This window comes from Ipomoea nil, unplaced genomic scaffold (genome assembly GCF_001879475.1).
Source record: "Ipomoea nil cultivar Tokyo-kokei standard unplaced genomic scaffold, Asagao_1.1 scaffold3321, whole genome shotgun sequence".
Lineage (NCBI taxonomy): Eukaryota > Viridiplantae > Streptophyta > Magnoliopsida > Solanales > Convolvulaceae > Ipomoea > Ipomoea nil.
The window spans coordinates 4,015,422-4,039,638 of NW_017619749.1; the positions used below are offsets into that span (position 1 = coordinate 4,015,422).

The 24,217-nt window shown below is 31.5% G+C and overlaps 2 protein-coding genes and 2 long non-coding RNA genes across 5 annotated transcripts; 3 read left to right on the forward strand and 1 right to left on the reverse strand.

Annotated features, from left to right (window-relative positions):
• Positions 1 to 57: 57 nt before the first annotated feature.
• On the reverse strand, positions 58 to 845 carry LOC109170539. The gene is made up of 3 exons (XR_002052452.1): positions 785 to 845; positions 298 to 438; positions 58 to 135 (listed from the first exon to the last, which is right to left on the reverse strand). It is a non-coding gene; the product is annotated as an uncharacterized LOC109170539 (long non-coding RNA).
• Positions 846 to 3,693: 2,848 nt separating this feature from the next.
• On the forward strand, positions 3,694 to 5,359 carry LOC109170588. Of its 2 annotated transcripts, XR_002052469.1 has the most exons (4): positions 3,694 to 3,870; positions 3,973 to 4,068; positions 4,164 to 4,288; positions 4,993 to 5,359. It is a non-coding gene; the product is annotated as an uncharacterized LOC109170588 (long non-coding RNA). The 2 variants fall into 2 exon arrangements; XR_002052468.1 differs by having other exon boundaries at positions 3,973 to 4,288.
• Positions 5,360 to 6,498: 1,139 nt separating this feature from the next.
• Positions 6,499 to 7,077, forward strand: LOC109169810. The gene has a single exon (XM_019318702.1). It carries the CDS (start codon positions 6,499 to 6,501, stop codon positions 7,075 to 7,077), a length of 579 nt encoding a protein of 192 aa, XP_019174247.1.
• Positions 7,078 to 20,735: 13,658 nt separating this feature from the next.
• On the forward strand, positions 20,736 to 23,401 carry LOC109170587 (membrane-anchored ubiquitin-fold protein 6-like). Its single transcript, XM_019319768.1, has 3 exons — positions 20,736 to 21,371; positions 22,108 to 22,278; positions 22,969 to 23,401. Exons 1-3 carry the CDS (start codon positions 21,242 to 21,244, stop codon positions 23,022 to 23,024), a joined length of 357 nt encoding a protein of 118 aa, XP_019175313.1. The 5' UTR covers positions 20,736 to 21,241; the 3' UTR covers positions 23,025 to 23,401.
• Positions 23,402 to 24,217: the final 816 nt, after the last annotated feature.

Sequence of the window (24,217 nt, forward strand, 5' to 3'; positions counted from 1 at the left end):
TTCCTTATTCCAGGCAATGCTTGAATGATGGCAGATCTAACACCTTACACTGTGAAAATTTAAATAAATAAATAACCTGTACTGTTTCTGCTTAAACCTTTACTGTCACCAGAGTCAAAAAATCTTGCTGTCAATCTGCAAAAATCACCCGTAAAACTAGAACAAATTATACAATCTCATAGGGACATATTTATACAAAGCATAACATCATATACAAACATACAATCAACTAGAATGAAGAAATAAACACAGGAAAATAATAAATTATGAAGGGAGATAAGAAACCACAAAATTTACCTGCTTACCCCAATCCTTCTCAACCTTTCCTTATTCCAGACAATGCTTGAATGATGGCAGATCTAACATCTTACACTAACAGTGTTGAACCTCCTTGCCATGATATTAAACCTCTGTGACAAGAAGTGATCGAGAACAAACCTATAATACTTGAACTATCATGTTAGTAAAACTGTAAAAGTGCCATATAACCTGTTACGAAGTATTATGACAAAATAAAATAAATTTGTAATAGATTACAAATAGAGAAGAAGTTAATCATGCCTTATCTTGGGCAAATAGAGGAACAGTGTATAGGCAATCTCTTGGGCCAATTCATCAATTATTTTACCCATCAGAAGGTGGGTAATTTCTTTCTTTACACTGTAGTTTAGGCCTTATCTTTTAATGAGTCTACTTTACCTTTTCCCTTCTCTTTTTGATCTTTTTTTCCACAAACGCATTCATATGTCTCAGAAAGATAATCACACAAGAGAGAGCAACTTACAATGGAATAAATCAGTGACTTTGCCTCCCCAATCATAGCTTCATGGCTGCAACATTTTTACCCTCCAAATCCTACTTTAGGGGCAGGCATTAACCTCAAATTCGACGTCCACCAGTCCCCGTTTCCGGCGGAAGGCGGATTGGCGCGGTATAGAGTGTTTGAGACGGAGAGAATGTTGAGGGGTGGGAGTGAACGCCGAAAAAACAAAGAAATAGGAAATTTAAATTGCTTTGAAATAGGAAAACCTAAATCCAAGGGCAAACAAATTTTGCGGGCATTAACCTGAAATTCGACGTACCGTTTCCGGCGGAAGGCGGATTGGCGACGGACTGGGAGAGAGTGTTTTTTCTGAGTACGGAGACTGGGAGAGAATGCTTGAGCCGGAGAGAACGCCGAAAAAACAACAAAAAAAATTGAAACCTAAACTGCTTTAGAAATAGGAAACCATAAACTCCAACGGCAAAAAAATTACAACGGCAAAAATAAATTGTGCTGTTTAAAAATTGAAATCTTCAAAATAAATAAAGTCAGTCGGTCAGTCCTTTATTTAAACATTTTGACTCACAAAATTATGTGTGTTATTTTCTCAAAGACTTTTATAAGTTATTTTAAAACTAAAATAAAATAAATGGACTGACTCCCTCCCGTTGAGGAAATTTAAAAATTATTTATTTTTAAATTTCTAATAGCTCAATTTTTCTTCTAAAACATAATTCCTTTTTTTTCTAATGTCTTTCATTTATTTATATTTATTATTATAATAGGAATATTTTGGGTCAAAAAATATATATACACACACAAATATAAGTCATGTCATAACCCAACAAAATTAATAAGTTTTTATGTTCACGGTTTATTTAGTTCGGCCGGATCACACTATTCCAGATAATAAACATTAAGACTATTGCAAAGTGCAAACTTATAGTCTCTTTTCTAAGTGTTTTTTTTTTTTTAATAATTGAGCCAAACAATAATGGATTGTTTGGTAGACATGAACTGCATTGCAATTTCACTATATTTTTTGGTCATTCCAATTACAATGTTTTGTTTGAAGCAAAATTGTAATTTCCTCGTTTTGTTGAATTGCAATTCACGGGGTACTCCAATGAATTGTAATTCACAGCCTGTTTGGTTAGATATAATTTCATCGTTGTTGCATTGCAATTAGTTTATGAATTAATTAAAATCACGCATTGGGCATTGATTAAACGGTACACCTAATTTATTGTACATATTGAACACAAATGAGAAACTATGTCTATTATCATTGTCTTTTTGGAGAAGGAGGATTTGATTTTATTTTTTAATGTGCACTCAATAATTAATTTACTGCAGAAGTGACAACAAAAGGAAATATAGATCACACCAATTTATAGAATTTTGTTGCAAAAATTATGCTTGAGTACTATCACAGGAAAATCTCTAAAAACTATTATTGATTTTATAAAAAATTATGCCACAAATCATAATTATGCATCTTAAAATATCTTTTACGAAAATTTGGTTATATTGATATTGGTTAAGATACTTGATAATATATATATATATATATATATATATATATATATATATATATATTATAACCAGAGTTTTCACAGTCGGACACAATGACTAATATCGTCGCTGGATTGTAGACACCTCTTTTGGATGGGATAATTGACCTAGAGATTTAAGGCAGCTCCTACCCAAAGCCAAGGATCGAACCATTGACCTTTGTTTTTCATATGTACGATTAGTTAATTCATTAGTAATTCATGATAATTAAATTTATAATAAATATAACTAATAAGAAGTGATAATTTTGGAGTGTGTAACATTTACCTTAATTAAATTACTAATGACTATGTCCATTTGTTAGTGTTGGCCGTTTGTGACAAACTTAGATATAAAATATAGTAAAATATAAAAATATAGTAAAATAGTCAAACGGGCCTCTAAACATTACACAAGAAATCAATTAAGCCCATGAACTTTTAAAATTTTAAAAAGTACATGCATCAACTCACGATTTTAAGACATTCAACAACTTGATTGTGTGTCCTTTATCAATGAAGTCCAAGGTTAGTGTATTCCAATATTTTTACCATCGTTGAGTAGGTTGTTCGCAACCAAGTTGACACTTTGGCGATATGTATGTCCCTTCATATGTACAAGGACAGAAGGGCTGCAATCTCCAGTTGCATGGATCATCCAATATATATCAATGCTTTGCCTGTTGATCCACGCTTGGCTTTTTCCCATACTACCCATGTCCAATGCCAAGGGCTCATTTCCACTTGGCTCATTGAAATAGCCCCGCAAGATCAAGTTAGTGCGGAGTGACTTCAATTTTCATATTTATAAACACCGTCGTCGATAAGTGTGTTTTTGAATCGTCTAATTGTACACTATTAGTTTTTCCAATAAATCAAATGTCAATGTGACACAACTCATTCTCAATTGCAAAAATATGTTGATGCTAAATTGCATACCTTGTACCATGTCAGAGGCTGTTGTTGTGCGACCAATGACCTTTCAATCCAATCAACAGATGAAATGCCAGTTGGGGAAACCAAGTTCATGGCATCACCTCTCAGTTTTATTTGTATAGCGGTGTAGTTAAAGAGTTAGTACACATGAATGCATTTTATAAAACTCATAACGTAGAAAGCTCATATTATTATTATTATTATTATATAAGCGAATTTAAATTGTAATAATGTAAATAAATTATAAAAATATGAAAATAAAACTTATCTAAAACTACACACATTCAGATTTCAGATAAATAACTGCAATCTCTTTTTCACTTAATAAATATTATCATGATTTATATTATCTCATATGCAATGTAGACTTAGAGTGTGATTTTTTTTTTTTTTTTTAAATTGAAGATTCATGATTTGAGAAGAACTTAATAAAAACGGTCAAACCCGTTTCACATTAACGGAAAGGAATGACATTGCAATGCAATCACCTCATTTGTCTCGATTAGACGAGTCACTAGACTAGACATCAAACCCCAAAACCCTACCGCTATCTGGTCGATAGTCGCATATTCTTCATCATCGGATTCATCGACAATGGTGACCTCCGGCTAGAAGACGGTGAGCTCAATCTCTTTGTTTATCACACCTATCCATCCCCTCTCTCTCTTATTCTGTATATATGGCATTTTTTCTTGAATGTAATTAATGCGAAATTTGCAGAAGAAGACCCATGAGAGCATAAACAATAGGCTGGCTTTGGTGATGAAGAGAGCGGAAAGTACACTCTGGGCTACAAGACCCTAAGGAACTCCAAAGGTGGCCGCCCTTTCTCCCCGTTTTCTTGTTCCTTTTGTTGATTTTTGTATTCTGAAAATGGTAACCTTTTTTCCTTGTTGATATTTTGGAATTAGTAAGAGAAAATGAAAATTTTCATGCAAGCTGATACTGATTTCCAATAACTGCCCGCCATTGAGGAAGTCTGAGATCGAGTATTATGCCATGCTTGCCAAGGTTGAGGTTCATCATTATAATTGAAGTGAGTTGCTGATCATTACCTTATGTTAACTGGAATTTGGGTGATGAATCATGAATGGCCTCTGTAATGCATGCCATGTTAATCAGGGTGGGGGCTATAATGCTGACATAAAATTTATAATATATTAATATATTAATATCTACTAATTTCTTTATACTTGAGCTTTGATAAAGATCAGCACTTGTAATATGCTGCCTATGTTTAAGCCTGAAGTTTATTGGGTTTTGTTGAATTATTAGCATTTAAAGAACTTGATTCTGGTTGGATAAGTAGTTCGTGGAATACATCTTTGCTTAGTGGATGTCTTCTGGAATAAGCATCCTTATTTATAAAAAATATATATATACATGGGGGAATAGGGGAATGTTAAATGTAAAGGCAAAGACTATAGAAATCTGGGCATAATCACGGCCACAACATCAGCAAAAAGAGTCAGGTCGAAACCCTTTGGTGGTCTCTCGAGGATTTGTAAGCATAAACGAGAATGGTAGTTGTGTATTGCCATCCAGTCTGCATAGAAGGAATAAACGTTCTTTTTTACTTATTGGTATTGGATATTTTGTTGTTGAAAAAGCTTTAATGCTGGGTATTTATGCTCTCTACTTCATTGTGTCTTTCACATGTTGCAACTTGTATATTACTTGGTTCATCTACATTCCTGTTACCCTGCCTTCCTTGTGTCCTCATGTTGTTTATATGTGCAGACAATGTTGATCTGGGGACAGCTTAGCTTGCGGCAAATATTTCTGGGTCTCTTGTCTTAGCATTATTGATCCAGATAACTCTTTTAGGAAGTCTCATTTGTTGTAATCTAGTACCATTTCTTAGCTAGCAAAAGCAGAGTATTAGATGTGCTTATTGATGCTGCCATTGATGTTTCAGGTGATTCTGATATCATCAAGTCTCTTCCTGTAGAGCAGTGAGAGCTACTGGAGTTATGTTTTATGGTGTTGAGAATTTTGTGATGGAGCCCTTCTTTTTGCCTTTTTATTTGAGATCACTTTATAGATGAGCAGGGGAGGATATATTAAATACTTTCATCTAATCTTTTTATTATTATTATTATTATTATTATTATTATTATTATTATTATTATTATTATTATTATTATTATTATTTATTTAGAGTTTGTGACATGATAATAGCTCAAACAGAAGTATGTTTTTCATTTGTTCTGTTATTCTCAGTAAGGTATAGGATACTCAAAAATCTATACTTGACTAATTTACAATAAATAAGTCTTGTTTAAGACCGTTTTACCTTAAATATATAATAAGTTTTGTTTTAGATCGTCGTGAAACGTATATACAATTAACGTAACACTTGGGAGGTGCATTGTTGGATATACGAGGGTTTGATTTGTTAGTTTTGAGTTTGAACTCTTGATCATTTGGTTAATATGATATATGTGTATAGATATATATACAAGGCTATGAGTTCTTGAGTTTAGATCTCTGATTTGACTTCGATTTGAATTCTTGACCCGGTTAGGGGTGTAAACGAGGCAAGTCGAATTTGACCGAGCTTGAGCTTGATAAACAATAGGCAAGCTCGAGCTCGAGTGGAACTTTGACCGAGGCGTTCTCAAGCTATTCGGCTCATTTATACTACTAGACCCGGTTAATAGGATGATTTGTAAGTCTCGATTTTGAGTTTGACTTTTTGACTTTGGTTGGAAGTTGGTTAATTAATAGGATAAAGATGTGCAGATATTTTAAATGGAGCGGAATTGGGAAACGGATAAATTAGTTTTAGTGTATATTACGCAGTTAAGTTGGAAAATGTGGGCATATATATCCATTGTGGCACATTAAAACTTGGCCTAATCTACCGGGTGAAAAATGAATGAATGAAGAAATTAAAATCCCAATTCCCAAACGTTCATCCAAAAGAAGATTCACCCAATCCCAGGTGATTGTATGAGCGTACACTTAGCTGGCACTGCCACTCTTCGCCCTTTCAGTTCCCTTTCTTCAATATATTCTTCTCCCCTCGGTTTCTCCATACGTTTTACCTATTAAAACCCTTTTCTTCTTCCACATATGCTCATGCCATGCAACCACCTATACCCTCCTTCGCTCTATAATTTTCACTTTCTTGGATCGATCTACCTTTTCCCGCGTCTATAAATCCAGATTTTGTGAATGCATTGTGGTGAGTTGGGTGAGTACGTTGGTGTGGAGAGCTGTTTTGATTCGGTTGAGGCGGATATGGAGTCGGGAATGAGTAGCCGAGTTCGTGGCGATGGGAAGAGGGAGGAGAAGAAGGGAGCGATGAAAGCGAAGGAGTTTCCCCCGCCATTACCTTGGCTAGCCAGGACGGGGAACTCGCCGGCTTCGAGAATGCCGTGGGTTTTGAAGCGGAGTTATACGGAGGACGGAAGGCTGATCATTACTGGAGAGAAAACCGAGCGGCACGAGTACTTTGAGGCGGACCGCTCCGACGGCCGCCTCCGCCTCCGCCTAGTAGCGCTGGATGTCTTCGTCGGCGGAGAACCGTTTGCGAACGAGCCGGATGAGGCCGCGGCGGAGGAGAGAGAAATTCCCGGCGGCGATCATAATCAAATCGATGGCGGTGGCAATGGTGATGATGATGGTGCAGTTTGTGACGGCAGCGATGCTGGCGGGGGCAATGATCCGACCGCCGCTGCATTGGAGGATCCTCAATCGGCAATGGCGAGCGGCGGCTCGCTGATAACTGACGCCCGCAGCGGCGGCGGTGGGAGCAAGTGTTCAAATTCGTTTATTTTTAGCCTTGCGGTGACCGCTATCCCTCCAGTCCATACGTAACCGAATCTAGAAAATCTAAAAAAAAATATTAAAAACATAAAAGAAATTAGATAAGAGTTGGTTATTTTGATTTGAAACTTGGATGTATATTCATTTTTGGATGAGTTTCATTGAATCTTTTGATGCGCTCTTCATCTTCTCGGATTCATTCAATCATCCATAGAAGCAATAAACTCTTCTGTTTCTTTCTGTTGGCATGCATTTCGAGAAATCAATATGGGCGGCGCCCTGCCAAACTGATCGCCGTTCCATCTCTACAGCCCAGCCCATAAAGTTAACATGGGCCAGTACAGAGCCCAACTAGTCCACCTGATTCATGGGCTGCCGCTGCTTATGAATTTATGATTTCTGATTATTAAACTATTTCCCTTAAAGAAAACAATAATTAAGTCACTTATAATTTGTTAGTTAATTATTATGGGGAAAATTAACTTTTATGACTAAAATGTTGCTTTAGTCTTTCATTTATTTGAAACGTAAATTAGATTTAAATTATTATCAATGTGGTGAATTGTTTTTTTTTTTTTTTAAAGGAAGTGGTGGATTTGATTTTTTGATTATTATTTTTGTCACTAATATAACATTTAATAAAGGATTAGATTTACAATTTTGATGTCAACTATGTAGTGTGATGACACTTTTATTGTCATTTCAAATGGATGGTTAAATGATCAAATATCGAGTGATGGATAAAGTATAGAAGTGTAAGATTGTAAGAATGATGTGAGTTTGTACAATTGTACTAGTATATATAGATTTTTTTTTTTTTTTTGGAGTAGTTTGAATTGTGGAGCATAGATGTTCCTTTCGCTTGTAGGGATGCAAAATGAGTTTGAAAAGCTGAATGCCATTAGTGCTAATAAATTATATTTTTTCCTCTCCATGAAAAAACTCTTCTTTTGATGCTATAACACTCGTGGGAGATAACAGATCAGTTGAGAGTATATCTCGCACACGGCTAGAATTTTTGTTATACACCGTTGTTGAGATTATTTCTTAAAATTGGATCTCATTATTTTGTTTTATGTTTTGATTTATCCTACTTATTTGAGACCAACACTATTGTTTATCATCTAGGTAGCAAGGAAGCATGACATGAAATATTTTACAAAAAAAAAAAAAAAGATATTTTTTTAATAAAAAATATAGGATATAAAATGTGTGAGAATCGTGCAAAATATTAAAAATATAAAGAGTAAATGCCAGATGGGGTCTATTGACTATTGCAATTTACTTTAAATGGTTATCTATTTAATTTTTTTGCTTGAAAAGACAATTTTACCCGTGGATTTGATGGACAACTAACAACAAACCTAATAGAGGACCTATCAAGGTAACAATTTAGTAGTTAAGAGACTAAATTAAACAAAGAACTTTTTTAAGTGAATCACAATAGTCGAAGGATCCCAATTGATATTAACTTAATTCGAAAAGATGATACTTAAAGAACTACATCTAGTGATTTTAAAAATCAAAGGACTAAATTTGAGATTAGTCAGAGGACCAAATTCGGACTTAACTCCTTAATAAATGACTAAATTTACACCACAAATAAGTGAGGGGCTAAATCTATATTTTAGACATAATTAGATGACTAAAATTGACATTTTCTCTTAATCCATATCCAATTATGTGAAAAGACTATTATTTTGCTTATACTATCATTAATTTAATTGCATCAATCTACTTTGACCACATAATATTATTCAGAATTTCAGATTATACTCAAGCATACCGACATTTTTATGATGAAACATCATCATCAATACAAAATGACAATTTTTATTTATTTATTTTTCGTACCTCACAAACAAAAATAAAAATAAATACAAAAAAATAAAAATTTGAATCTCATGGGTGTTGGGGAGAATTATAATTGCTAATGATTTATTGACTTGCTAATTAATCACTTCATCATCCAGCTGTTACTAACAAAATTTGATCATCACTTTTCTCTGTTTCTTTTTTGTTAGTCAAAAAGATATGCTCTAATAGAATCTCACACACATTTCCATCTGTTGGAACAACTTCCTTTATTTATTTTCTTCCAATTTTATTAGAACAATATAACGAATAAAATGTAAATGCAACAACTAATAATAATAATTTATTATAATTTTTTTAATATAACATTCAATATTCCACAATTATAAGATTAATTTGAATTCAAATAGAGCGCCTCCCACCACTGTAAAACTAATTCAAGTTCATATAAAGCGACCCAGTTTACCAACCTTTATAAATTGTTATAATATTTCAAAAGTACAGTTGCAATATATTCTTAAATTTTACCTTTTCAAATATTAATCTCTAAGGAAAATGCCGTATGCAGCTAAAGGAGTTACATCACAATGCCACATATAGTACATTCTATATTCATTTATCTCTATTTTATGTTTTTTTTTTAATGCTCTTACAATTTCAAATAATAAAATAAATACAACGTAAAATATTACAATATAAAATATAGGTGCAATGTCGCAATCAAACAACATCTACCATGACCAATATATAACGAAGCAAATATGCATATATGTTCTCAATAATCTATATTATTGAAATCAATAAGATTATAAGGGTATTTGCACATACTTAAATAATAATTGCAGGTTTAATCATATTACATAATTTATCAACTTGGAAGATTATAGGTAGGAACCCAAACACCTAACCCATTTATTGTTTATTAAAAAAAAATGGTTGTTTAGTCTGAAGAAAAAAAATGTGAGGATGGGTAGATGGAGACCAAATATTGAAGAGTTTCCGTGTTGAGTTGTTCATAACATTTGAAAGTCAAATTCAATATAATGCCGCCTTCAATTACCTTGGAGGATAGGGAAAACTAGATTACAAAATAGTAGTGTGGTGGTTGTATCAGGGTATTTAGGATTAGCAATTGTTAGCGAGTAATAATGATTAAATAATTGTATTATTTGTTACTTATTAATTAGTTTATTATATAAGTAGGTCGTGTGATATATAAGAAATTAAGAATACCATTGTGTTTTATTATTGTTAGATATTGTTAAAGACTTTATAATTTAATGATATAAATTTGCGAGGGCCTGGAACTTATGCTATTTGTTAAAGACTATGGTTCACATGATGTGTTTTTGTATCGTTATTTTTCTTTCTTTTTTTTGGTATTTGGTATGCTTCGAACTTTACACCATATGACTGCTAATAAAATAAAACTTATGAACTTATTTTAAGTTACTACTAGTTGATGTGTCTGAGAGTTGAACCTGCATATATCTAAATTTAAAAACTAATAAGTGTGAATGGAGATTATACCATTCATTTATGTTTGTTTTTCTATAACATCTTTTTATACATTATGCTATAAGAGTTGTACTATACAATATTTTGGATAAATATATCCCTACCATTATAACTTCTGTTTTATTTTTTTCACTATTGTTACCATGCACATGCATCCATCATATATTTTCTTATCTTCTTCTTCAACAACAACAACAACAACTGAGTTGAATATGATTGGCGTGACGAATCAAGATGAATCCGATTTTCCCAAACACATGTTTAAATATTGAGTTGATATAATAAATATATCTTTACAACGAATATATCTTCCATACAAATGAATTAGGATGACAATTGATTTCTATAACTGAGTTGTTAGAGAACGAGCACATTTGCCCAATATGTAAAAATCCTAAACACTACATATAAAATTTCCAAAGTTTCAGTACCGGATGCGTCCATCTACACATTAGCTATTAATTCAGCAAATTATTTGTTCGGATTCAAGTAAGGATAACATCAGAAAACATAATCGATCCAAACCATATATTTATATATCAATCCAAATAACCAAGTGACTTGTAGTCCACTGGTATCGGATTGTTCCCCTATATGGGAGGTCTAGGTTGTGAGCTTTAATGTAGGCGTAGATTGTATGGGTATCCCCATTCCTTTGTAATAATAAAAAAAAAATATTGACTTATGGGCAAAAATGTTAATATATATATTGAAGTTATATGTTAGTTATTTCTTAAAATATAAATATTAAATTTATAAAAATATTTTACATTATTATTATTATTATTTATAATTATAATATAAATATTAAATTTATAAAAATATTTTACATTATTATTATTATTATTTATAATTATAATAATATAACTATCTAAAATCTAAATAAATAAAATCTTAATATAAAGGATTTATATTAGACACGTATTTGTACACATCTCGCATAAAAATTATTAGTTAATACTAGTATTTGCACCCGTGCGATGCACGGAATGGATTTGTTGTAATATATTAAGAATATATGAATCGATATATAATTATTTAAATTAGAACATCAAATATTATATAGTACAATTAAAGATATAGTTTGGATCGTTTATATATTTTGATGTTATCATTGCTTGAATTTGTGCAAATAATTGCTCAAATTAATAGCTAATATCTAGATGTACGCATGCGGTGCTATAACTTTGAAGATTTTATTTATCATTGTTTAGTATTTTCATAAATTAGGCAAATGTGTTCGTTCTCTAACAACTCAGTTATAGAAATGAATTGCCATCCTTCTTCATTTGTATGGAAGATATATATATATATATATATATATATATATATATATATATATATATATATATATATATATTTTGTCTAGATATATAGCAATTTTTTCATTTAAAAAAAAAACTTAATATCACCAATTATATTTACACATTATTGAAACCTCTTTGTAGACGACATTGGTAGTGGCAACACAATCTTGTTTATCTTCGTCTAGAGCTAACACTTTCAATCCATCAAGACGGGTTACTTGGGTGAAAATATATAATGGTAGAATATCATATCACTCAATTAGTTATCCTTTTATATTTTCAGTCAATTAGTAATATTAGATTCATTTTCAGCCATTTTTTTTTTTATTATTTTCAGTCAATTAGTCAATTAGAATATCAAAATACAGTGATATTTTTACCTAATTTTCGTTCCATTTTTATTGATGATGTAGATATTATTATTAAAATATTTTCGTTCCATTTTTAAATTACATTTACTATTGTTTAAACTATGTATTTACTGACCAAGACTATGTGGTCTAATGGTACTTGGGTTGGACTTCCATTTGGAAGGTTGTGAGTTCGAGCCTGAGTGGAGGCGTTATTGGTTCTTTGTGTTTCAGTATATTGAGAAAGTATATGAACAAATATTACATTCTAATAAAAGCGAATACCAATTATTCATTTCCTTTTATATTTTCAGTCAATTAGTCATTTTATATTTTCAATCAATTATTCATTTTTATTTTCAGTCAATTAGTCACTTTTGGATCATTTTTTATTTGCAATCAATTATTAATATTCATTTCCTTTTATATTTTCAGTCAATTATTCGAGCCTTAGTGGAGGCGTTATTGGTTCTTTGTGTTTCAGTAGGTTGAGAAAGTATATGAACAAATATTACATTCTAATAAAAGCGAATACCAATTATTAATATTCATTTCCTTTTATATTTTCAGTCAATTATTCATTTTTATTTTCAGTCAATTAGTCACTTTTTGATCATTTTTTATTTGCAATCAATTATTAATATTCATTTCCTTTTATATTTTCAGTCAATTATTCATTTTTATTTTCAGTCAATTAGTCAATTGGAATATAGATGCAGTGATATTTTTACCTAATTTCCGTTCCATTTTAATTTGATGATGTATAATATTATTAATGAAATATTTTCGTTCCATTTTTAATTTACCTTTACTATATTTTAAAATATGCCTTTACTATTTGATGATGTAATATATTATTATTGAAATATTTTCTTTCCATTTTTAATTTTCCTTTACTTCTCAAAAAAAAAAAAAAAAAAAAAAAAAAAAAAAAAGAGAGAGACTTCTCAATACTTGTCCACATTGATGGGCAAGCAATTATGTTTGTAAGAGGAGCATTTCTCATCTTATATAGAGTTTGAGCTCCTATTTCCAAATATTTTCAATCCCACATCATTTACAAAGGGAGCCGGTGCGCCGTTGCTCCCTTTTGTCTTTTTTTTTTTTTTTTTTTTTTTTTTTTTTTTTTTAATTTTAATTGGGAAAATGACACTTTTTCTCCCTGAATTATATAGTTATAGCACATTTCCCCCCTGAGTTGTTCATGTAAGCACATTAGCCCCCTCAATTATTTTAAAAGTAGCAGTTTCTCCCCCCTGATATATAAAATTGACATTTCTACCCTTAAAGAAAACATTTTATTTATTTTTCTTCTCCAACAAATTATTGCTTATACGTTGGGATGATCACAGTTCGATTTGAACTGAACCAGACACTATAGAAATCGAATTGAAAATTTCCGGTTATGACTCAGATCCAGAACCCAATATTTGGATTTCAATTTATTAAAATTATGAATCGAAAAAATTGGATCCTGAACCGTGAACCGACAGTTCCAGGTCCGGTTCGCGATTTTGAACCGTCTTTATTTTAAAATTTTTATTTATTTTTATTTTTTAAATAGTCTAAAATCAACAATAAATCTATTTTTTTTAGTTCGGAACATGAACCGGCCATTCCGGTTCGTGATTTTAATAAACTCTAAATATCAGGTTTCGATTCTAAATTGTAATTGGAATATTTCAATTTAGTTGCTATAGTGTCTGTTCGGTTTGAACCGAATCGTGGTCATAATTTGTTGGAGAAGAAAAATAAATAAAAAGGGTAAAAATGTCCATTTAACATTTCAAGGGGAAAAATAGCCACTTAAATAATTCAGGGAGAAAAAGTGCTATAAGTATATAACATAGGGGGAAAAAGTGCTATTTTCCCATTTTAATTTTATTTTGTATATCGTTTTGTTTGGATTATTATTATTATTATTATTATTATTATTATTATTATTATTATTATTATTGACAAATTCGGTAAAATTTTAACGAATTCACCATTTTAACAATTTATCTTTAATCAAAACACTAAAAATATTATTTCATAACTCAGTAATTTGCTCCAAAGTGCTAAAAACTAAAACAATACATACATTTTGGGTTAATCTTTCCCACCCCAACTAATAATAATAATAATAAATAATATATAATAAATAATAAATAATAAATAAAAACTAAAATAAGAAGACAAAACCAAGATTTCTTAAATAAGAACTTTTGACTTCTCAATACTTGTCACATTGCTGAAAAAACAATTATGTTTGTACCTCTTATATAGAGGAGCTCAAGAGCTCCTCTTTTCAAACATTTTCAATGTGGGATCAAAATGATCCCACATTATATACAAAGGGAGCCCATGGCTCCCCTTTGTTTTTTTTTTTTTTTTTGGTTAATTTAAATTTTATTGTGCATATAATTTTGTTAGGATTATTATTATTATTATTATTATTATTATTATTATTATTGTTGTTGTTGTTGTTGTTGTTGTTGTTGTTGTTGTTGTTGTTGTAATTTGATTATTTGGCAAATTCGTCAAAATTTTAAGAAATTTGCCTGTTTAACATTTTATATTTAATCAAAACAAAAAATATATATAATAAGTCAGTAATTTTGCTCCAAACTGCTAAAAACTAATACAACACATACATTTCGGATTAATCTTTCACAGCCCCCACTAATAATAAATAAATAAATAAAAACTAAAATAAGAAGACAAAGTTAATTAAGGCTTCTTAAATAAGAACCTTTTGAATTCTCAAAGCCCACATTGTTGGGCAATCAATTATGTTTGTAAGAGGAATATTGCTCATCTATATAAGATGAGCTCTCTCTTTTCAAACATTTTTCATGTGGGATCAAAATGATCCCACATCATTTACAAATGGAGCCAATGACTCCCGTTTGTCCTTTTTTTTTTTTTTTTTTTTTTTAAATTTTAATTTTATTTTGTATATAGTTTTGTTTGGATTATTATTATTGTTATTATTATTATTATTAATTTATTATTATTATTGTTGTTGTTGTAATTTGATTATTTGGCAAATTCGTCAAAATTTTATGAAATTCGCATGTTTAACATTTTATATTTAATCAAAACATAAAAAATATTATTTAACAACTTAGCAATTTGCTCCAAACTGATAAAAATTAAAACAACACATACATTTTGGGTTAATCTTTCCAGAACCCCCTAATAAATTTTAAAAAAAAAAATTAAAAAAAAAAAAACTAAAATAAGAAGCCATTAAGATAAGGTTTCTTAAATAAGAGCCTTTTGACACGTTGGGCTTCAATAGGTTGAGAAAGTTTATATGAGCAGATACTACATGTAACAGGGTGAATCGAATAGTTATGTTGTGAAACCATGTCCACCTTGTAAGGTGGACACAGTTCTATGTTCATAATTACTGAACTATATGCTCATAATTATAAAGTTAAATATTCATAATCTTTGAACTTCATATTCATAATTATTGAACTCTATATTCATAATTACATGATTCTATGTTATTACTTACTGAACTATATGTTCATAATTATAAAGATATATATTCATAATTTTTGAACTTCATATTCATAATTATTGAATCTCTATAATCATAATTATATAACTATATGTTCATAATTACGTTCACAACACTATGTTCATAATTATAGAACTATATGTTCATAATTTTTGAACTATATATATTCATAATTATGAACAATTTTAGAACCGTGTCTAGCTTGCAAGATGGACACGATTCCACAGCATAATTTGCCGGGTCAATAACACGGTGTCAATAAATGAATAAAATAAATGAATATTCAAAGTAATGTAAAACCATTAAATCTTTCAATTTAAACAAAAGACAAAAATTTAAATATCATACATATTATTACCCATTATGCTATAATGTTATTACCTAATTAATATTTGTTCTACACGGTATTACCAATAAAATATTTAATTAATTGTCTGCAAAAGTTTGAGCGGAAAAAATAAAATAGGAGGATTTATATATATATATATATATATATATATATATATATATATATATAAAAGTTATTATTTTTATAATTAGGTATAATATTATTAAATTGAAATTATTTAAAATATATAAATCAACATTAAAAAAAAATCTAATTAATTTTGGATATTAAAACTATATATTTATATTAAAGGTGAAATTATAAATAATTAAGTTTCAATAAGTTTAGTTATTTCTTAAATTTATATTTTATAAAATATATAACCGAGATTAATATTTTTTCTATATACTAAGTTAGTTTGGAAGAATTTTTCATTTTTAGTCAATTATTAATAGTTATTTTTTTTTTCATTTTTGAAAATATTAATAGTCATTTCTTATTTCAATTGACCTAAATTTTTTGTCATTTTTATTCTTAGTCAATTATTCTTTTTTAATACATATTAATTAATTAGTTAATTATTAATAACAGCTTTTTTATATTTCCACTAACTTTACATTTTATAAAAAATATAATCAAGATTAATATTTCTTTCTATCTCAGCTAAACGCTAAGATGCAAACTTCATTTTACATATTTATTAATACATTATACCAGTAATTTTTATATTTTTAGTAACTTATTAATATTCAAGTATTTATATTCATTTCATTTTTCAATTATCCTAATTTCAATGAAAATTTTTATATTTTCAGTAATTTATTAATATTCAAGCATTAATATTCATTTCATTTTCATTTTTTAATCAAGTATTAATATTCATTTAATTTTTTACATTTGAGTCAATTTTGAAGCATTTTTAATTTTCAGTCAATTATTAATAGTCATTTCTTATTTCAATTGGCGTAAATTCCGTGCCGTTTTTATTCTCAGTTAATAATTATTTTTTAAATACCATAATTTCACCTATGAACATGGTGTTGATAAACGAATAAAACAAATGAATATTCAAAGTAATGTAAAACCATTAAATCTTTCAATTTATATAAAAGACAGAAATTTAAAATTTTAAATATAAAATATATATGCTTATTCGTGCAGTTGACTGAATATGCTTATTACCAATTAATTATATTACCAATTATATTATAAATTATCATAGATATTATTACTCATTATGCTATTATATTATTACCTAATTAATATCTGTTCTACGTGGTATTACCAATAGCATGTTTAATTAATTGACTTCAAAGCCCGCATGGGTAGCTCAACTGGTCATAGAGGTGAAACTTTGGAAAAATGACCAGGGATCGAGTCTCACCAGCGACAGTGTGGTAGCAACCTCTCAAAGTGGGGCTCCTTGTGCGCAGTGAGCATCGGTCTAGTTTCTGTGGTTCATGTTCAGTCCAGTCACCATGATTTACATCTTCTCAAATGCTCTGTCGGGCCGGAGTGTGGGCCCATGCAATAAGATATATATATATTAGGTATTGTTTTTATAATTAAGGTATAATATTAATATATTATTAAATTGAAATTATTTAAAATATATAGAACCACATTAAGAAAACTCTTATTAATTTCAGATATTAAAACTAAATATTTATATTAAAGGTGAAATTATAAATAATTAAGTTTCATTTAATTTAGTTAATTAAACTATCTAAAATCTAAATAAATAAAATCTTAATATAAAGGATTTATATTAGACACGTATTTGTACACATCTCGCATAAAAATTATTAGTTAATATTGTGGGATGAAAGATACTGTACAGCAAAATTAATTGCATTAATTGTTGATAGACTTTCTTGATATGATGGGGTTCCATTCATGAGGAGCAATATGTAATTAACCACATTTAAAATCCTATAGAAATATACAATTACTCTAAATTTTGAATAACTTTTATTATCCATAAAACTAATAACTATATATTTGCTCAAAAAACTAATAACTATATATAGACTTCTACATAATTTGGCATATCCTCATTTCATATATTTTACCAAACTTATAAATAGACTATACATGAATAATAACGATCACTTCCTTATTTTTTTTTTTTTTGAAAAGAGCCTGGGCGGCATCCATTGGAAATATGCTGAAATAGAGTGTGGCGGACCACTGTCCGAGTACATAGGTGCTGAACAATTAAAGGCCGAAGTGGCTAAAATATGTGCTAAACAATTATCTGATCTAGGAACATAATTAACTGAAACATAATCAAAGGAAACCATTCGGTTTCTGCAGGTGTCAATGGCATAGCCGAGGTACGAACGTGGTGTTTCCTTCGGTTGCGATAAATACTGTTGTAGTGACAAACAGTCCGTTAGTATGTCTACCGATCTCTCTCCACGATCCCATAGCCAGGATAATACTTCTTTACATGCAATTGCTTCTGCCATAAGCGGGGAAAAATAGTCTATCAATGGCGCCTGTAGAGCTGTGATATACGATCCCTGTTCGTCTAGGAAAATTGCCCCAACAGCGGCCTTACTTGTGGCCTGGAAAAAGGCCGCGTCAAAGTAACATCTCTTCCGTACGGAGGCAGCCGCAAGGGGTGTGGGCAGAACGGCAGCAGGCTGCAATGCCGCACCTTGGTGCTGGTCGGGGATTGCCGTGGCCAGTCCACGCGGAGCACGTTGCTGCTTCGGGCGGTCCGGGTGTGCTATTTGCCATGCCCGGATCGCTGCGGTTACAGTTGCAATTATCTTTTGTGGTCTGGGCAAGTATGCATCCCACACAAGCTCCATTCCTCGCTCGCCATATATAGTATAGTAGGCCTACTGCATAAATAATTCCATCATCATCTAGAATATTTAATATGTCATTAAACCAAACATGGAAAATATCTGTGATAGTACTGGGGATTGGAAGGCGAGATTGTGCCCAAATGTTCCTTGTATAATCACATTCAACCAAAGAGTGCATAACATTCTCATGCATAATCCCACACATAGCACATGCTGGGCTAATCTCCCCTCTCTTTATAATGAGGTTCGTTGTTGTGGGCAATATATTATTCAAGGCTCTCCATAAAAATGTTTTCCATCTCGGGGGTACTCTGAGCTTCCATAATTTGGGCCATTTATCAAACATCCCTGTCGTCTGTACATAATTTCCCACTATTTGCCTGTAACCGCTTTTAACCGAATATTCACCTATTATATCACCATGCCAATACCACATATCATCATAATCTGGTGACATTGGTATTTTCAATATCCGTGTCACATCCTCCGGAATGAAAATATCAGTCAAAATATCCTGGTCACAGGCCGCCGTTTCTTGATCTATTAATCCCATTACAGTTGCCTGTGCCAAATATGGTGGTTTGTCAGTGATTATTTTCGCATTATTCTCATCCTGAAGCCATGGATGATCCCAGATAAGAGTTCCTTTCCCATTCACAATCCTGCGTCTGACTCCCCCACAAATTAATTCCTGTGCAGCCATAATACTACGCCAGCAGTAACTTGGGTTATTTCCTAAGGCATCAAAGAATGTCCCTTTAGGATAGTACCTGGCTTTATATATTCTGGAAACCAGTGATTCAGGTTTGGTGAGTAAACGCCAGGCCTGTTTCCCCAGCATAGCTAAATTAAAGGCATGCAATTCTTTAAAGCCCAATCCCCCATACTTCTTAGGGATGCATAATTTATCCCATGCCTTCCAATGGATGCCCTGATCATCCTTAGATCTCCACCAGTAACGATTCATAGCTCTCTCAATGGCTGTGCAAGTATTCATAGGTAGTAAAAAGACACTCATAGAAAAGGTGGGCTGTGCCACACTTTTCAACAAGACTTCCTTACACGTGAAAGCAATTTCTTATTCCAGGACCCAATCCGTTGTCTTACCTTATCATCAATATATGAGAACACTGCTCTCCTATTCCTGCCCACGATGGGAGTCCTAAATACCTCCCAAAATTCGGAGCCTGAACCACTCCCAAAATACTGGCAACCTCCTCTCTGTGGTCATCCCGCGTATTCTTACTATAGCAAATACTTGACTTATAGTAATTCACTGCTTGCCCAGACATTTCCTCATACACCGATAAACACTGTTTCACCACATTGGCTTCCTGCGCAATTGCTCTAAAAAAGAGCAAGCTATCATCTGCAAAAAAAATCTATATATATAAATAGGTTTTTGGGGTGATAAAAAAATCTATAGATACTATCCGATGATGTGCACTAAGTAAACTATGCTTTTGAGTAATACTCTGCAAACCATACAAAAGAAGTAAACAACATTATGAAGACCATGTACAACGAGTTCGACCAAGAAAGTATTAGCAAGATAGTTTCATTTTTTAATACGATGTGTGATTAGCTAATTTACTATAGTTAATGGATAACAGAAAAGATGTAATGTCATGTCAATAGGTAAGTATTAAGAGAAAAAATGAAGGGGGAAATATAATAATACTTTTAAACTAAAGTTGATGATATATGATTTTGACCGAACTTATATAAAGATACTAATCAATAAATTTTTATATGGTCATGTATATCTATTGATATTAATTTACGAGAAATTAGTAAATATATATTTTAAAAAACCTAAACCTCATCAATGATGCCACATTAAAAACAAATATGTTAAGAAATAAATTTAAAATGGAATGAAATAATTTCCATTTTGCCAGCAATGAGAATGGAGAAGTTTATAGAACAAGTGAAGGGCTTATAAAGCCTAAAAACAGGGAAGGAAGTAAAAACTGTCGTTTTCTGAATCATTTTACATTTTCCACTTCCATGGTTATAGTCCTGGTAATAATAGCCTTGGAAGCTTTCCATTCTGATTCTTCCAATTTATTTCTCTTTCTACACCAAGCAAATTCAAGCACCAAGAAAGGAACATACAAACAACTCTCTCTCTCTTGCTCTCTCTATCTCTCTCTCTCTTTCCATACCCACCTCTCTCCCCCTTGTTTCTTAAACAATACCCAAACCCTATGGCTCAGTCAAATTGAGACTTCCTTCCTTGGTTACTGTTATTAAGAAGTTTCCAAATTGATTTTTGTTTATCTCCAGTGATTTTCCATCTCTGTACTTGAGTATTGATCTGGGGTGTGGATTATTAGGTCATTCTTTGGGTCTAGCGTGAGAGTATGCAGGGTGTGTTTTGAGAAACTTGATCTGGGTCTTTGTTATTTTATTGGGATTTTGAGTTGTTGATCTGGGCTTGTGTTCATATTGGCTCTATTTTTCTGATTTGGAAGGGGAAGGGGAATAGGATCAAGATTTAGGCTGGTTACTGAGGGGATTGGTTTGTGTAGTGTATTATGAGAATCTGAAGAGGTGTTTCAATGGCTGTAGCAGAGTTGGTTGAGATCAAATTCAGGCTTGCTGATGGCAGTGATATTGGACCAAACAAGTATAGTCCTAGTAGCACTGTGGGATCCCTCAAAGAGAAGATAATTGCACAATGGCCCAAAGGTTTAAATCCTCTACCTTTACTGATCTTTTTGTTTTGAGAACTCATCTTTATTGATTGTTTGAATTTCTAGTCTGGATTCACTTGATAAACTTGAATTACTGGAATTCTTTTGTCACTTTGTGCTTTGTTGCTGTTTGTGTTTTCTGGTGCTCTAGGGTATAATCCTTCTAATTTCATATTATGCCTTGATTTGGTGGTAAACATAATAATAATATTGTTGTTGTTATTTCTGCTTAAGTATTAAATGCTTTCTTCAAAGGTATTAATGGATGATGTCTCACCTTTGTGCAATTGTGCTTGCTCCCATCACTGGAAAACATAATCAATATTTTGTAGCTAAATGCATCATGAGAAACATATTCTCCCTAGGTTGTAAAAGGAAAATCGTAATCTATGGGCAACCTATGTTTGTTTACCTCCTGGTGATTCTTTGCTGGCTAGGGTCACAAGGCGGGGTTTACACGGGCACACCTTCGGGTAGTGGCTGCGGGTCTCCCTCGTCAGTAAAAAAAATAAAAATAATAAAAGAAACATCAGGTAATGGAAGGATTTCTATAGTTCCAGGTGTGAAATCTGACTATAATTTTCAAATGAGTCTTTGTGGTCTAAAGTTCTTATTTTTATCTTTTGTCTTGTTGTTCTTTGGGGGGCCTTGCTTTTCTCTCTTTGTTGGAAAGTGTGTCTTACTTTGTTGAATTGAAGACTATGCTCACTTTAGTACTGTCAATTTTGCAGATAAAGAAAATGGACCCAAGACGATCAATGATGTGAAGCTTATTAATGCTGGAAAGATACTGGAAAACAACAGAACGCTTTCTGAATCTAGACTTCCAGTCGCTGAAGTTGCAGGTGGTGTCATCACTATGCATGTTGTCGTGCGCCCTCCCATGGTGGACAAAAACAATGGTAATTTTAAAATGGAGTATAAACTTAAAGACACTGAACGTTTTTGACTGTTTTTTCCCGTTTTCTTATTTAAAATATGGGTTCAAGGAGAGGGTTTGTGGGGAATAGACGAATAGTTGCTTCCCTAAATAGAAGCATCATATAGCTTTTACGTTCTTTGATACGAGAAAAGGGGAAGGAAGAAAAAGAATTGTACACTTTATCTAGAGTTGAAAATAACGAGGCCGAGTTTAATTTCTCATGTTCTTTTCCTCCTTACCAATTTGAGGTTTATAGACCATTACCATCTTCTATTTTCTGTGCCCCAGCCATTCCACTTTTATATATCCTGAACTAAACGAAAGTTTAAGAATAGACTACTCCAGAATTTGTTATCCTCTCAGAAATCCGACCTCCTTCACCTACCTTTTGCTATAAAATATGCCTATCATTCACACATGAGATTCATTTATCCAGGATATACTTATAGTTTGGTGTAGCCTTTCGAGTTCATAAATGTGTGGTGCTTTCACATGAATGTGGATCCCCCAGTACATTATCTAAGGATAATTGATGCATTTGTAAATACTAAGGAGCAATTCGTAAGCATTTATTGCGTTTTGGACACTCCTGAACGCATATTTATATACTATACCTTTTTAAGTTGATACGTTCTAACAGTGCGGATTTGGATTTGGTTGTTTGTGACAGATAAACTGCACGATGATACCCCAATAAAGGGCGGGTGTTCATGTTCAATCTTGTAACTCATCTGACAGATAACCTAATTCAGCTTCTTCATCTTCGTTCTATATTATCAACACAAATTGGCGGCGTTCCTTGGGATCTAGTATTGTTGAAGTCGTGGTACCTTGTCATTCTCATCAACACAGGATCTTGCAAATTGCAATTCCCTGGTAAAAGTTGGCAGAAGGCAAGAAAGTGATATGGTGGATTGCTTGGTAGGAACTTTGAAAACCAACCTTTTTCATATTTTATGTTCTGTGGGCACCAACAATGTAAAAAAACATTATTGTTGAAAAAGATCATAGTTTGGCTTTGGGTTTTAGTTTGGAATTCATTGTTACTGGGTTGTTAAGACAAGGAATGCTATACTCTATGATACTATTGTTTGCTTTACTTATACTCCATACTTTTTCTCTCTCTCTCTTTTTTTTTTTTTTTTTTTTTTTTTTTTTTTTTTTTTTAGGTGAAGAGGATAAAAGACCAATAGTCAGCCCTTAATGGGTGATCAATTTGGGTGACCGGTTCAAACTCAAAAACCCTCTTAATGAGAGTTGAATGTGAAACTTTATAATTATAAGTCTACAGTTATACCAATTTGGTTAAATTTTCTATTCTTCTTCAATATAAATCTTCTTGTTTAATTTGTGATTATTTTTGCTATATTTTAAAAAGAAATTATAAGTGTTATTTATATTAAATCTTATAGAAATATATCATATAATGTGGTTTGCAACACTTGTTACTTTTCTTCAAACTCTTTTTGTGTGTGCGTGGAAATAAAGGTTGGAAAGGGAGGCCAAGATTATATATATTTGGTTCAAATCAAATATATCCGAGAAGTATTTTGAATTTTGGATATTATCAAACTATTATTAGAAATTTCTTTTTTTTTTTTTTTTTTTTTTTCAATAGAGATTCAAATTCTTGTTTGGTCAAAGCCACATTGCTTGCTTGTAATTTATAAGATTTGATACAAGTGGTAATACCCAATTGAAACCAAAACTGAGGATTTATATTCCATATAGGGGCCATGGTGTTTGGTTAGATAACTTTTCATTTATGAATTATGAATTAGGGAAAACGACACTTTTTTTCTTGAATTATATTCTTATAGCGTTTTTCTCGTTGAATTATTTATGTATTTTATTTGTTACCTTAATTATTTTAAAAGTTGTGATTTTCCTCCCTCCCGGTTAAATAGACTTTTGAGTTG

Coding starts and splice junctions, on each gene's coding strand:
- LOC109169810 (XM_019318702.1), top strand. CDS start 6,499: ATGGAGTCGGGAATGAGTAGCCGAGTTCGTGGCGATGGGAAGAGGGAG.
- LOC109170587 (XM_019319768.1), top strand. CDS start 21,242: ATGGCTGTAGCAGAGTTGGTTGAGATCAAATTCAGGCTTGCTGATGGC. Junction 21,372..22,107: donor AATTGCACAATGGCCCAAAG/GTTTAAATCCTC, acceptor TCAATTTTGCAG/ATAAAGAAAATGGACCCAAG. Junction 22,279..22,968: donor CATGGTGGACAAAAACAATG/GTAATTTTAAAA, acceptor TGTTTGTGACAG/ATAAACTGCACGATGATACC.